The following is a 15,748-nucleotide window of genomic DNA, read 5'->3' on the forward strand; positions in this document are numbered from 1 at the left end:
TAAACTTACATGGCATTCTCTGTCCTGCTACGAAGAAAGGAAAGGAAAGATGACAAAGACAAAAAAAAAGACGTCTTCCTGAAGATGAGGGTTAGAACTGAAAGCCACAAGCATGTTATAGACACAGGATGGCTCTGCAGAAAACTTGAACAGAGGCAAGGATGTCTTTTGATCAAGTTTTGAAAGCTGTGTGAGCAGAGCATTGATAGGACTAAATTCAGAATTGAAAGTAGACCTTGTGCGAAACATTTCTGAAGGCACTCTCATTTGGGAGCATTGTATTAGAAGAAAGTGGACCGGTTTTTTGGATGTAAGATGCCTGTGGACATACCTGGCTCACGGAAAGGGCATGAATTTACAATACCAATTTTGTTTTTGACATCTGTGATTGGGTTGGGGGGTTTTTGCTTTATCTCAGTGTAAATGAGACACATAATTGCCCTTCGTTGTTCTTGATAAGCAGCTTCAGTTTTTATTCTTTTGGCAAAAATTGTAAGCTTTAATGAATGGCTTGAATTGTTGGTGATCTCTGTGCTGTAAAAGTGGAAGTTAGTGAGTATTCTCATGTTTTAAGGAAGTGCAAGCTTGTAAGACTCCTTTCAATTCAAACAATGCTTCTTTAAGAACTATAGTATAAAGTGAAGTTGTTTAAACCCAGTAGGCAATGTTTTTAATGTTGATATATCTTAAAATATGAATATCTGATTAACTGAGGAATCATTAGTTCTTGTAGATCATAAAGAATAATTTAATTTCTTTACATACATATTTTGAAGCCTAATATATATTGGCATTCCAACTGATACATACTTGTGAGCTGTAGATTATGATATGATCCCATGAAATATTATATGATGGGAGAATTAGAATATTATGACAAATGGCAGGAAAGTTTTGCCATTCTTTATAGGATGAAATAAATTTAAACCTCCTGAAAACAGCAGTTAATGCAATTCATATATTAAAACATCATGTTGAGTGAAGAAATAAGTTGAGCAGGTAATGCTTTCCAGGTAAAACTTCATAAGAGTTTCTTGATCCTAGCTATTACAATTATATCGTTAAATTTCCTTGGGGCTTTATATAAATATTGTCACTTAAATTAGGCAACTAAGCACTTCCCTTTCTTTTTTTTTCTTTACATAGCAGATGGTACGTGAACAATACATGACAACAACACCAGGCACGAGCCTAGAGAGGCCGAAGAATGAATATATCTACAAAATTGGAATTTATGGCTGGAGAAAGCGTTGTCTCTACCTGTTTGTTCTCCTCCTGCTTATCATCCTAGTTGTGAATTTTTCTTTGACAATTTGGATTCTTAAAGTGATGTGGTTTTCCCCAGTAAGTGTCCTCTTTAATTTTCCATTTTTGACTTCTCTTCCCTGCATCATCCCCTCACTTATTTTATATGTACACCAGCTTCTCTGTAGGTAATGGATGGTTCTTTTTTCTTTCTTCTCAACTGTGATTTGTACTTTGGCTGAAACTATGTTAGAAAAATTTATCTTTGAATGTACTTCCTCATATGTAATTTCTGCATTAGTAATAATTTTTGAAATACTGAGGTTGTTGATGCTTTAGACTGCAGTGAATTCTAACCATTCTATGAGAAAGTATTTTACTGTTGTCTCATAATCTCTGTTTAGTTGATAGTTTATAAATATGTTTGCTGTAATTTTATCTCATACAGAATTCCTTTGTTAAAATATTGCTGACAGCTGCTGTGGTTTTTTAGCTTCTTTATCCTATTTATCAGTATCTAAAATCTAACAATTTATTTGCCCAATTAATTACAGCTTGGAGGTAATTATCACTACTTCATGCTTGAGGCTAAGCAGCTATATAATTCAGAAATAAATTTAATAACTTTCCACTGTCATATGTATTTTAATATTTATAATGGAATTTTGCATGTAGTAGATTAAAGGGTAAGTTTCAGAAGTCTGCAAGATACGACTTTAGTCAGAATGTAATAAAATGCATCAGTGAATATTGAAGCTAAGCTAATTTGCTCCTAACATGCAGCTGTGATACACAGATGATTTGAATAGACTTGTAACAAGAAAAAACATAATAATAAATTTCTACAGCTCTGCCCTGGCTACTGAAGAAAATTTCTGTTTTCTATTGTTATTACACCTCTGTCACTAAGTGAAGACCACTTAATCTTAATATAAATATTTCTATGCTCACTAAAAAGAAAGTATGTTAATTTTCAGTCCTACTTACCAATACAGATTTTAGTGCTTGAATTCCTGTGAAAGGTCTTTCCCTACATGAATTCTTTACAGCACTGTTACTGCCATACAGATTACAGTGCAAAACATCTTAGATCACATATAATTTTTCTCTTATGCAGCTCACATGGAAGATAGGCTTTTAGTGTCTGCATGTCATAAATCACAGAGAACATGAAAAACTTATAATTGTTTTCTGTGTGGCTCTATTCTTCTATTTTTAGAGTTCTGTTTTTACGGAGTTTTAAAAAATATTTTATGTTGATTTGATTTCTACATATGAGCCTCAGTATTTCTTCTCTGATACCAATGAGGACCAAAAAAAAAAAAAATTACATTAGAAAGTCTACTTATAGGAATGCCCATCTCCTGTATGGAAGGTACCAAATTCCTTGATCTGCTGAGGGACAGTGTCCTTCTGCTTTCACAATAAGACCAGTGGAGTAACAGCTCTAGCAGTGTGGGTTTACATCCTTTCACAGTGTGAAAGGGCTGTGAATGCCACAATTACTAGGAATTTCCTAATTCTGTGTTAAAGAATCTGTATGCCTCACATGCCCAATTGGATAGTGACTTAAGTGTAATGCCTTCATTAATTTGGGATAATTTTAGGGAAATACTGAAATTCAGATAAATATCAACTATAAATACATTTGTGCAATGTGCACATGTATGTCACAATCCTCAGCAAAGGTACATGTGGTGTTAAGAGCAGAGAACTTCTTTTACTGGGTGTTGTTTTGATAGACTACATCTCTCAAGACAAAAAGTAACTCTGAGTATACCAGAAATATCACTCAGAGAATCACAGGGAAGCACTGCTAGCCATTGAGTCTAAGAAGGATATTTAGTGCACGTTCAAAGTCTGGAAGTATATAATTGAAGCATCACAGTTCTTTCCTGTGTCAAAGGAAACACCAATTATGAAGAATTAGTGTAATTAGTGTAGTTATAAGAAATTACCAATACTATCATAAAACCCTTTTCATGATGGAATTAAACATTTATTCCTCCAAGTATTTTGTTGCTGTTTGAAAAGAGAAATATCAGTATTGTGTCAGAATTAGATTTTTATGATTCATGAGTTCCAAGCTTGACAAGTATTTGCTGTTCAGGGAATTAGTAGATTGATGTATATTACACTTAACCAATTAAGCATTCCCATGATTGGGAAGAGTTTAAAAGTAATTGTGAAATATTATCCATGGAATCATTAGTTATTTTGCAAATATTAATCTGTAAAGTGTGATAACACTTATATTTATTAAATGTATTGTAGGTATAGTATGTAGATATTATAGGACTATGTTTAATATTCATAATAGATATTGTATTTTTAGCTAATACTTTAGGAGCATTTGGTCCTAGTTTTAAAAAAAATCTTTACGATCACTCTTAAAAATACCACTTTTAACAATATTTAAATATTCATACCTATAAGATACAACAGCTTTTTTCTCTGTAAGATAATACAAGAAATAAGTTTTATTCTCTTTAAGACTGATAAACATATTTAGAAAAAATGTTGCAAACATTTTAAAATATATTTTATAGTAGAGTCCTGAAAAGAGTTTATGCTGGAAGAAAACATAAGCATAATATGACTGCAGTATATAATTTTGTAAGGAAAACAGTTTTCAGTAATAGGGGTTTTGGTGCTTTAGTGATTGAGTGACATGATTCTATAGCACAACCCTTTCATAAGCCCACTCAGAGCTGACAGACTGGTTATTTAGACATCAAAGTTTCTTTAGTTCTATAAAAAGTGTTGTCTTTTTCTACAAAGTCAAATCCTTGACTCTTTCATTAAGTAATAACTTGAAGTATACAAAAATCACATGCTATGTCTATTCAGAGATCCAGATTAAAATAATACTGAAATTATGAACAGAGCTTGAAGAAGCTCTGGCACTGAATTAATCCATGTACACATGTCCTGCCTTAACCCCCATAAAACCAGACAGTGTGATAAATACTAGCAAAGCTGATAAAGGAGAACATGAACCAGACATAGGTATGCTGCAAGATGAATAGAGTTTGATCTCTTTTTACCAATTTGGAATGATGAAAGACAGAAACTTTTCTAAGGTCTATTGTTTGAGAGGCCTTTGGCATCAAATGTAGGTGACTAAATGAAACAGAACTTCATTGTTTCATTTCATTTCACTTCATTTCATTTCATAAAAGCTAGACTAAAAGAGAACAACCTGAAAAGAGAATATGTCCCTTTTCTGATGCTGCCCAATTAAAAAACATATGGCATCTCCAAATTGTGCACATTAATTCAAAGATATCAGCTGTGTCACATTCTTTTTTTTTTTCATTTCTCTCTTGGAGTTCAGAGGGACAGGGTCTCAAGTTTTTTTGTGGGAGTAAATGAAGAAACCTGTGAATTTATTATATTCAGCTGTTTCAGAGAAGACATTCAAATAATTATGCCTTGAGTTTGGTGAATATAGTGAAATAGAGTAATTTTAACAATACCATTATTTTTGCATGAAAATCAGTTTGAAAAAGGGTTGAGTTTTTTCCCCTGGACAATATATCACATTTTGCATATAATGGAAATTTCAGATTCTGTTTTTAACATAATGAGGCCTTCTGAGGACTAAAGGGGACTGCTAGTTTTAAGAGTTTAGAAAACTAAGAATCTTAAGGGGTTTAAGGCTGCAAGGATGTCAGAAGTCCTGTGGACAATGGATTCTGAAGGATCCATTAGGTCTGAAAGAGAGGACCTTCCAAGTCTCTGATATCTGCTGAAAGACAAGTGTGTGGCAGAATGGAAGCAGTGAATATTTCTAGAGGGTGTCAGCAACAACTTCTGAAGAGAACAATTAAAGGTGGCACACAGCTGGATCTGCTACTCACAGTATCCCATGGGAGCCAGATCTGAAGGTAAAGTTACCCAGAAAAGCTTGATCAAGTTTAAGGACAGTATCCTCCAAATGTAGGAAGGATCACTCCTGATACTTACTTAGATAAATATCCTGGCTTAGTTGGGCAGGTTACTTGTGATGGAGCTTCAGTGAAAAAGTAGTATAGAAGAGTTGGAAGCAGATAAAGGCTACAAAGAAGAAATTCTAAACAATGTCTGAGCCAGGAAATGTGTCCAGAACACCAAAGCTCAGCCTCAGTTAAGAATTACAAGGGGCAAATGGCAGCAAGATGGTGTGCATCCATTGGTGCAGAGAGAACTGATTCTCTTGCAGAGTCACCCTCTACAGTGGTTGAAAGATATTGGAGACTGGGGAGGTGCTTGGTGGCTGGGGGAATGCGAGTGTTGCATTTGTCTTTAGAAAAAGGGGCCATGGGTTTACCAAGAGTGAATGATGCCTGACCATTCTGATTGCCATTTTATGATAAAATGTCCGGAATTATAGATGATGGGAGGACACAGTACATAATTTACCTTGACTTCAGCAAGGCTTTTGACTCTCTCCCACAATATTCCTGTACCCTGGTTAGGATATTGCTGCCATGAGGAGTGGACAAACAGATAAGTATAAAAAGTAAACTGCCTGGGTAGATGGGCTCAGAAGGTAGATGCTAATGTATTGGGGTCTGCATGGAGGGCAGTAATAAGCATTGCAGTTGTCTTGTCCTGTGTCTTGTCCTTTGCAAAAACCTAATCAGCAACTTGGAGGAGGTGACAGAATGCTTGCTCACTGAATTAGCAGGTTATACCAGTTTGGGGGTACCATTCAAAACCTCCAAGGTTTAGGCTGCAGGTCACACTAGCTCTAGGCCAGGATTGTGGTGCTAGGTCTCTTGAACTCAGGTGGTGTCTTGAACTCAGGTGTGAAAAATGCGCCTGATCAGGTGATTACAATTCCTGATGCTCTAGCAAATCTTTTTCAGAAACCCCTCATTAATTCAGTTATTGCATTATTTAGATTTTGCCATGTTATCATAACACCAAGAACAGTTGTGTGCCAAAGATTATTTCTAAATTTTTTTGGCCTCTGATGGAGACACCCATGTTTTCCATGGATTTTAGTGGATACCCCAGCTATCATGGTCTCCTGGAATAAGAAAGGAAATTGCACTGTATTTCATTTTGATAAGGACAGATAGTAATGCAACTACAGTGTTTACCAGGATAACTAGTTGCCTTTCTTCAGTGTGGAGTTTCCTCTGACAGAGACAGTGTAAGAAAAGTAGACCGGTCTTAGTAGCTTTAGATGCACTGCTAATCAAATATAATTCAAATCTGCACTCAATCTCAAGTTCTCCTGCCATCCATATCAAACCTTACTTGGGTTTAAGTCTAACAAGAAGAAAGTCAAGTCCTAATACTAAGCCTTAGAATAACCCCCGGGTCACCCTATTATGACAAGGAGTAACTTGGTCTGTGGAGGGCCAAGTCAATCAGTGTCCAATGTCCAGTCCAACAGTGCCTATCCTAAGCATGCTTCTTCCTAAGAACAGGATAAATGTTTGGCTTGCTCTTGTGCCTGCACCTCAGCTGGACATAGAGACAAAGGCAATGAGAACTGGGAGGGTTTCTGCACATTTAAGAGAGATTGCAGGCTTTTACTTTCTCCGTTATGCACTTAAATTTCTGGCTCTGTAATAAATAGGGCGATTGCCACAGTTGTACAAAAACATGCAGGGTTTTCTAGATATTACTGACAGGTGTTTTCTTCTTTTGGCCTACTTTTAGTTAGGGAGTACTCTACCCATGTAGCCATTCCCAGAAACTTTTATCACAGCCATAGCACTCTTCTAAACTTCTGGGGTTCCCATTAAAAATTAATATAGGCAAAGCATCAAAATTATTTTTTTATTATTTTTCAAAGTTTTTTGTAAGGCAATAGTAATTTGTTGATAGTTCATTTAATAAGACATGTTGAAAAGCAAACTATATATAATCTTACTATATGTACATATTCGTTGTCTGATAATGGTACTGCTCTAAATCTATAAATGGAATATGTACTTTGAAATAAAAAAATGATTTTTGTAATAAAATACTTGGTAAACAACTATTCAAGCACTTGATAAACTCAGGCACTGAAGATGGAGGGAATTAAGGAAATACAGAAATATAAAACTAGGAATGTAATGAATTAAGAAAGCCAAATTTTAACTGAAAATCAGTTAATACTTTCTGACAGTGAGACTTAATAGACTGTGTAATAGCATACCTTATTAAATTGAAGATACTCAACCATTTGTATCACCTAAAACCAGAGCAGACAGCAATGAAAAGGTACAGTAAAGAACACTTACAGCAAGAGATCTCCTTCACTAAAGACATGCATTAGTGAACTTGTACAGCCTTCCCATGCATTTTGTGATTAACAGTGGGTCCTCCATGGAATTAGTTTCCATTTTGAGAATGTTGCGTTACCTTAATACCTAAATAAAATAAATTATTGAATTGTCATAAATTTTCATGTTGGAACATAAACATACCATAGTTTCTATTCTGAATAGTCCCAAACAGCTGTATTTCGCAACTTTTCTGTTAAGTTAAATACGATTTGCCTCCAGTCAGGCTAAAGTCATTCCCATCGTCTCTATCAGACAAATATTTAAATATTTTATGCAAAGAGTAATAATTGAATAGAAAGATACTGAGATGCTTACTGCAGAAAGCTGTTGCTGAAGAAAGAATTTTCAGTAGTGATACGTATTTTCATTTAAATATATTTTCTTAAAGCATTTGATTATTCTGAATTATGTTATGAATCAAATAATGTGTATGTAAAAGGGTGTGGAGGAACGCTTAAGTGTACTGTTGGAATAATTTATAATATTAATAAAGAGTTATAAAAATCTGAGTACAGTGAGATTAGAGTGTACATGCAAGTTTAAGAACTGGATTTAAGAAAACCCTTTTGACAACCTTTGCAAACAAAAGGAAAATATTTAATTCCATTTCTTTAGCTAAGTTGCATTATTACAAATGTTAATATAATAAAATTATTTACCCAACTTAAAAAACCTAATTCCTGAATAAATACATGTAGCAGTGGGAGTAGAAGTCTATTTCTTCATAGTCAGTTTTTCTAACACAGCAGATGTAATGCCAGATGTAATGGCATTTTTTAATATCTGTGCAGTACAGAGCCAAAGACAGAATATGGTCCTTGCTGAACAAAGAAATGAAGCTAAAACTGCATCTGTTTTGCGAATATATTCTTTTCTCTTGTGTAACACCTGTTTTAATTAATACTTAATTAAAGTTTCTTATTCTGTATATCAGGACAAAGATAAAAGAGGACCTGAAAATATCTTAAAAATATGCATCTTAAGTATGAATCCTATTTTATGAAAGAAATGTTATAAAAATAAGCAAACATCAGTGGTTTGATAATTTGCATAATTCACAGCTGTTTTCTTACAAATCTGTTGAATTCAAAGTGGCCATTTACTTTTCTAAATCTCGAAATATTATCTACCCACTTTTCACTCTTGTCCACAGATGCTGTTTGGGTTTGTATCCAGCCCTAAGCCAGGTGAGACTAACTTCTATACCAGGAGTGCTTGCTGTTGCCAAGGGCTCTGATTTGACCAATGTCTTTGACTGAAATTACTCCACTGTCATCTAAGCAGATGAGTCAGATAACCTCTGTCTGAGCCCTGCAAATAGAGTCCTTGCAACTGAAAATGAGATGAGGCATCAGTAATGTTATTATACCAAGCACGTACTTAGCTCCAAAATTGATATTGTAAGTCAAACAGTGAGTTTCATCAGATTCATTACCAATCCTGTTTTGCTGATTGCTGTTTAACAATCTCTACCCACAGTCCTATTATCTCCATGAAACAGTACACTCTTGTTTGCGAAGCAAGTTCTCTAAATAGTAATTGCTGCAAGAAGTACTGCAGAGCAAGCTGGATCTATAAAGCCATTAATTTAACTAGCTTTGGGGCACAACAAGTGATGTCTTGGTCTAAACTTGCCACGGTCTTTCCCTGATCTGGCCTGGAAGGAGAATGTAAGGTTCCTACAAGAAAGAAAAGGATTTAACTGAGTGGAAATGCTGCATCCTTTCTACTCTGAAGTTAATATCAGTACTGGTTTCATTCAGCCATACAGCGTGTGTGGACATTTAATATATGGAAAAGTTGAATATTCAGGGAACAGATACTGCAAATCAAACATATTTTTAACTCCTGAGACAGAAGCTACTTGATTTGCATTGAATATGTGTTAAAACTAATTTTGGAATCAACTTTGAGAATATTTTTGGTGTAACTGTGCTAACATATGGGTCAGCCTGTCTTTCCAGTATTTGATCTCTTCCCAAAAGGAGGAAATACACATCTTCCCTTGCAGCTATTAGCTGATCCATAGAGCAGAAGTTCAATTTCTCTTACTCAGAGGAGCCTGAGGACTGCATTTGAGTCTAATGCCGAGAAGGTACAGAAACAGTGATGATATGATGTGGTGTGTTACAGTACGACATACGATATGGAGAGTGGTTGACCAAATACAGTGAACCAATGTTTATCAGTTTTCAGTGTTGGTAGGAAAATAAAAACTATAGTTATTGATCAAATTTAGGTGACTGGAAGTACTCATTTTTAAACTGAATGAATGTTCCCCATGCCTCATGCTCTTTTCTAAGGGCCACATGCCTACAGCAGCAGACCTACATTGTCATACTCATGGGAGATAAATCCCAGATAAATCACCTGATGCTCTTTTGCTTCCATGTGCCATAGGCAGCATGAGGCTCAGCTTCCTGAGAGCTACTCGCTGTGAGTGCAAGAGCCCTAGAGCTGCATCTGCTTGTTTTTCACTCCTCTTAGTCTGGAGTCTGTGTTTAGAGTCTAAGAGAATGATAAGACATCCAAGATGGTTCTCCCATCCAGATGTTCCACAACACAGTGCATCTTACCTAGAATTCTGCAGTGGTGGCTACTCATTTCAGCTGGTTTGGAGTATCCCTATGTAGATAATGCACTGAAAAGCTAGATGTCAAATGTCTTTTAGACCAGGACTTCTCAATCAGGTAGTCTTGGTGAGCTTTTACAAAGATTCAGAGATTGAATTTTTGTGGTAGAAGGCTTTGTCTCTTTTTCTCCAAGCACTTACCTGCTTGGGAGCATTTTCAAATTATGAAAAAAATATTTCTGTTGTAGTTGAAGACATCCTGTTGCTGCAGTTAGAATAAGTCAGGCAGTTCTGAAATGAAAACTGGTCACACCTGTGTGAACACTAATGCTAAGTTGCATCTTTGGTACACAAGAGTTTGGCAGCTGCCAGCAGTTTCCACGCTAGTCAACTCCTTGCAGCAATAAAACCTGATTGCTGTCTACAGAGATGCCATTTCATCCTTCCCTGCTGTACAGCTACGTCCCTGCCTCGCTGAGGGCTTTGAGTAATTACAAAATGTGAGTCTCAGCTTTATCTGTATGTACAACAGTGTGTTACAGTTCAGGGCCAGCAAACTCAAGCAGTGGCAGTCACCAGCATCAGGATAACCAGAATCCAGATTTGCCATACATTTCCTGTCTTTATTGAAGCACTTGTTTTCTCCCCACCCTAAGCAATAGCTGGTTGTACAACTGCATCAAAGTCCACATCTAACTGATATTGGGTCCCTTTCCTGAAGTCAGTAGAAATATTTTTATTCAGTTATTTGAACAGGAACAGAACAAAATCCTTGAAACAGAAAGCATCATGTTTGTTCATCACTGAGGAATCCGCAGTACTCAGTAAAAAGCAATTGGTAATGTAAGAAGCAGAGTGGTTGTTGAGAGAACATTATGTGTAAATATTATGCTCTGCCTTTTCATAGAACTTAGCATTGGATCTCAGTGCATTGGGATGGTTGTTTATTCTAAATCCTTCTATTTTATATTCCATGTAACTTCAATTTGCCAGTTATAAAAGGGACATAATAGAATTCTCCTGTCTTGCTGTACTGCATAATTCAGTGTTTTTACGATCTTAAGATGCTCAAGTATCGTAGTACTAAGAACATAATAATTGTTTGTAGTCACAAAGGTAATAGAAGTGAGGGTCGTTATATAAAATCCACAGTTTTATTGTTTGTATGCATGTTACAAAGTTTATGTTACTCCTTACAGTCATTTATGCACATAACCCAAACCTAAATTTCCCTGAGTTTGCACTTCCCAAGCGGTCAGTGAGAATGGATAATGAGGCTGTTAGGCAAATATGTGAGAATGTGAGCTTTGTATCAATGCTTAAATTAAATATCTGATATAAGAAAATACGGCATACTGGAGGACATACTTATGCAAAGTAATCCTGAGGGGTATGACTGGATTTACTGAAAAAATAGGAACTTATAGATAAGTTGAAAGTGCTGAGTTTTGTCGCGTGACATACTATTCTTTTTGTCAAAGACATTTCTTTGTCTATATATCAATTTCACAATAGTCATTGCTGGGAAACTGGAATCCATTAGAAAGAGTGTGCTGACTAAATTGCGTATTTTTTTCCACATAATTTTTTTATTCTGTTTCTACTAAAAATTTCTTCCTGCCAAAGGCAGGACAGAGATTGGCCCCTAGGAGTTTGCTAATTTTCTCCAGTCTGCTTCAGAGCAAGAATTAATTGCTGGTTCTTCTCTGCCTTCTTAAATTTCAGATTTGTCAATGTCATTTTTTTGTACTTATTATGTAATATGCTACTTATTTAGTTCTCTGTATTATGTAAGAATGTAAAAACTCGTTTTAAACTTGATAACTAACATAAACTACTTTCACCTGATGGGAAAAGGTATGAGGTCAGAGCGAATCATCAGACCCTAAATTTGGTTAATAAAAGAGGAGATACTTGCTGGTGGTGTTTCTTTAGAATATCCTGATATTTCACATCAGATTTTCTTCCTTAAAATCTAAGAGTCTTTATAATGTTGGAGTGTTGCAACTTAGCATAGTCTTTGCTAGAAAAACATATTTTTAAATCAGTCAGTGCTGGCTAGGAATTGTCATTATAAAAGCTCATCATCGGTATTTTAGTTTTGCCTTATGGGATGTATCACTATATACTGGGTACTTTTTAAAAGCTTTGCAGTTGTGTAGAATTTGGAAGCTGTTTTCACTGAGAAAAGTCAGTACATTTTATATTTCAAAACAGTAAAATATTTGACCCTGAAAATCAGATTCCATCAATAGCTTTTCTAAAAGCCTCTTTCCTGAAGCAAATCTTGCTGAGGAAGAATTGTGGTTGTACTCTCCAGTGGAGTGAATGAACAGTTCTTACCCTATGGAATTTAAGCAAAACTTGTTTCTCTCTTTGTCTCCATTCAAGCCTGCTAGAAAAATAGCTATGATTTTTCATGGAAGGCTGGTTTGATATGTTATTTATATGTATATATACGCATATATAATCTGATTAGTCAGAACATATATTAGAAAGCAATTACCATCTCTTCAATTATAACTTTTCTCAGTGGCAAGCATAATTCATTAGATGAACAATTTATTGATGTGTCATCGGTGGCCTGTTATCTCTTCTGCTTACATGGAGAACTACCTGAAAACTGTTCAGAGTGAAAAAACTTTTTTGGGTTTACTTTTTTTTTATTTAGCCCCACCATCTGTTCCTTGCAGTTTGCAGCAGTTATCTTGAAATATTTTCATGTGGCCTAGCTGGAAGGCTGTTTTTTTGGGTTTGTTGGGTTTTTTTGGCAAGTTTTCTGTCACTCTTTATGTCTGGGAAGCCAGCGAATCCTTTAAAAATTAGCTAAATACCTGTGAAATACCTTGCAGCTGAAGCCTGCACACCCTCAGATGTACTTACTGAAGTGATTCCTCACTCATTTTTCACATTATCAATTCTATGATAATGATGAAGGGAAGTAAAAAGAAAGAAAGGAAGGAGATATCAGCTGGAAAGAATAATTGGGCTGAAAGCAGGAGGGACTGAGGAAGAAGGGACGAGAAAGCTGAGAAGCAGGTGATAGACAAAAAGGTATATGATAATGAGATATAGAGCCTTGACCTACAATTGAAGGGAAAAAACCAAAGCCAGTGAATTAAAACTTAATTAAAAAGAAGTTATTGCTGAAAATGAAAGCAAATAAAAATCCCTCTTTGTTCTGTAGGCTTACATTGTTGATAGAATGAACCCTGAGATGTTGTAATGTTTTTTATGTGAGTACTCATATGTAAAAGTTTATTGTTCATTACATTTTTAGAAGGCAAGTATAAAAGCTGTTTCAGCAAAGCCAATACAAATGCACTTTTTTTTTAATTTAATGACTATAAAACTGTATTTCCACTCCACACCCTTCCCCCCAAAAAAAACCAACCAAACAAACAAAAAAAACCAAAAACAAGCCAAGTTTAATAACTTCATGAAACCTGCAATTCCTCACAGAAAATTACTCCTGGGAAAAAATAAAGTATTCTCAAAATTTTAAATGCATTACTATTTGTATATTTATCAGTAGACTTGAGGCAGGCAGTTCTGAAAATGTTTAATTCATGAAAAGAACACAAAATAAATACAGCAACAATAGTAAATTGAGCATAATTCTCACATCTTCTCCTCAGACTGGAATGGGACACCTGCGTGTTACAAAAGAAGGCCTTCGACTGGAAGGGGAATCTGAATTCTTATTCCCTCTATATGCCAAAGAAATCCATTCAAGAGTGGTAAGTGGGTAATCTTGCAGAAATGCTAAATGAAATGAATGCACTTCTGAATAATTGAACTTTCTATGGTTTCTGTCATGTTAGGAAAAAAACCCATATATATTTATGTATGTACATGTATATCTGTATACACACATATTTCTGCACTCTTTACAAGGTCAGTGTTACGATGCTTTGTCAGAATTAGCATTTATCTCTTAGGCATGTGATAAGCAGCTCAAACAGGAATTATAATTGTTATCATATGTAAGTAATGCTAAAACTTGAGGAGTGTATAAAAAGGTTTTCATTATTTTTACTGAGATTATTTTTTAATATAGGCTTCCCTAGGAAACTGCTTGTTCTGTTTATTTATCGACTACAGAATAGTTTCAATATCTCTAAAATTAGTGGATCCCAATGGAAAAGTTACAATTTCTGTAAAATATATAGGTTTTTTCACTTCAAGGACAATGCCATGAGATGTCTGGCATGTTTATATATTTATGTATATAAAATTTACAAGTCTAAATGGAAAGACTTAGTGTAGTTCACCTAGACAGAAAAGTTTGTTGCTGTTATTACTAGTGAGGTAAAAAAGGGAATACCATACTTGGTCAAATGTTTATCAAAATTATTAACTTTAAAATGTCGCTGAGAATACCTGAGAATTCCTTTTCACTGGGAAAGGTATGGAAGTTGTGGGTTTAGAAAATGGAAGAGAGAATCTGATTTGGATTTTAATTATCCAGGGGGACTCTGAAACTTTTTGTAGCGAGATGTCTGCTTCTGCCCGATAAAAGAAATATTTTTCATAACTATTGTCCATAGTCCAGTGTCTCACAAAATTAAGTTTTATGTTTTGTAACATAAAAGTTTATTGTCAACCAATAAATCAACCAATGGGACATTTCATTGAATAAAGTACTATTCAGTGACAATAAAAGCCAAATATTGCTCTTTCATATCTTCAGACATGTAATTGAGAAGTAGCCAGCCATGAGAGTTTTTTGAACCTAGGAAAAAAGTTAGTGTGTATATATATTGCTATAGCAAAAGAAAATGTAAATAAATTTATCAGAATGAGGTTGTTAACATGCTTGATTACTAAAATTTAAGCAATGCCAACATATTTTACTTATACTGATCTTTTCCTTTTCTCTAAGTATTTCCAGTTTCAGGAACAGGTCTTAACTAAGACAGTGAAATTCCATTACTGTATCTGTATTTCCATTTAGCTTCTTATGCTGTATTCTTTTCTGCCTCACAGACAATGCGAAAACTATTTATGTGCTTTGGTGACTTTCCCTTGAGGTTGTTTATCCAGTAAGACATGTAACTTTTCACCACAGCTAATGTTTAAGAACTCCCTCTAGTCCCAAGGATCGTTATGCAGTGTTACGCTACCATTTGTGCTCTCTTAATATTCCTTTCAGCTCTTAATACCTTTAGTACAATAGAGGAAAAAGAGGTGTGGCAGCATCTAATATAAGCTTAGCTGTCCAATGAGCCGTCATGATCATTAGTAGCGTGCATTAATTAGAGCCTTCAGGCTACTGCTTCTCTCTGCCTGCTGATAATTCATCAGAGGTTTTTTGTTTGTATCCTTGCTTTTTTTAAATATTTGAACTCTCTAAAGGCTTAATTGCCTGCAGCTTGGTCTCCTGAGTTGCCATTTATGTGTTTATTCTCATAACATTACTTATTTGTTAAGCTTTCTTTTTCTAAGTTTGTCTTGGAGAACCAGGCCCCTCAGCTTTCAAAGCAGCTTGCTCCCTTGCCTTAATAGTTTTCTCCTTGCAGTCTCCTAACAGATTTTCTCACCTAATGAGGTTTCCAAAGTGCTAAGAAAATATATAGCAGAAAATCTACTTGCTGTGCATTATCTCTGGAGCCCATTACAAATTTATGCCTTCATTATGAGTCCGACGCAGAGCTGT

General features: G+C 35.2%; 1 protein-coding gene across 5 annotated transcripts in view; it reads left to right on the plus strand.

The window, feature by feature from the left end:
• The window catches only part of SGCG (sarcoglycan gamma), a 106,449-nt gene that overhangs the window by 50,863 nt on the left and 39,838 nt on the right, over positions 1–15,748 (plus strand). For 3 of the 5 annotated variants that reach the window (XM_038159550.1, XM_038159541.1, XM_038159577.1), the window contains 2 exons: positions 1,147–1,344; positions 13,728–13,829. In XM_038159550.1, coding sequence (XP_038015478.1) covers positions 1,150–1,344; positions 13,728–13,829 — 297 coding nt within the window. In that variant the 5' untranslated portion in view covers positions 1,147–1,149. The remainder of the gene's footprint in view (positions 1–1,146; positions 1,345–13,727; positions 13,830–15,748) is intronic. The other 2 variants (XM_038159568.1, XM_038159559.1) reach the window with 1 other exon arrangement.

The sequence above is a fragment of the Motacilla alba genome, chromosome 1, assembly GCF_015832195.1.
Source record: "Motacilla alba alba isolate MOTALB_02 chromosome 1, Motacilla_alba_V1.0_pri, whole genome shotgun sequence".
In the NCBI taxonomy this organism is placed as follows: Eukaryota; Metazoa; Chordata; class Aves; order Passeriformes; family Motacillidae; genus Motacilla; species Motacilla alba.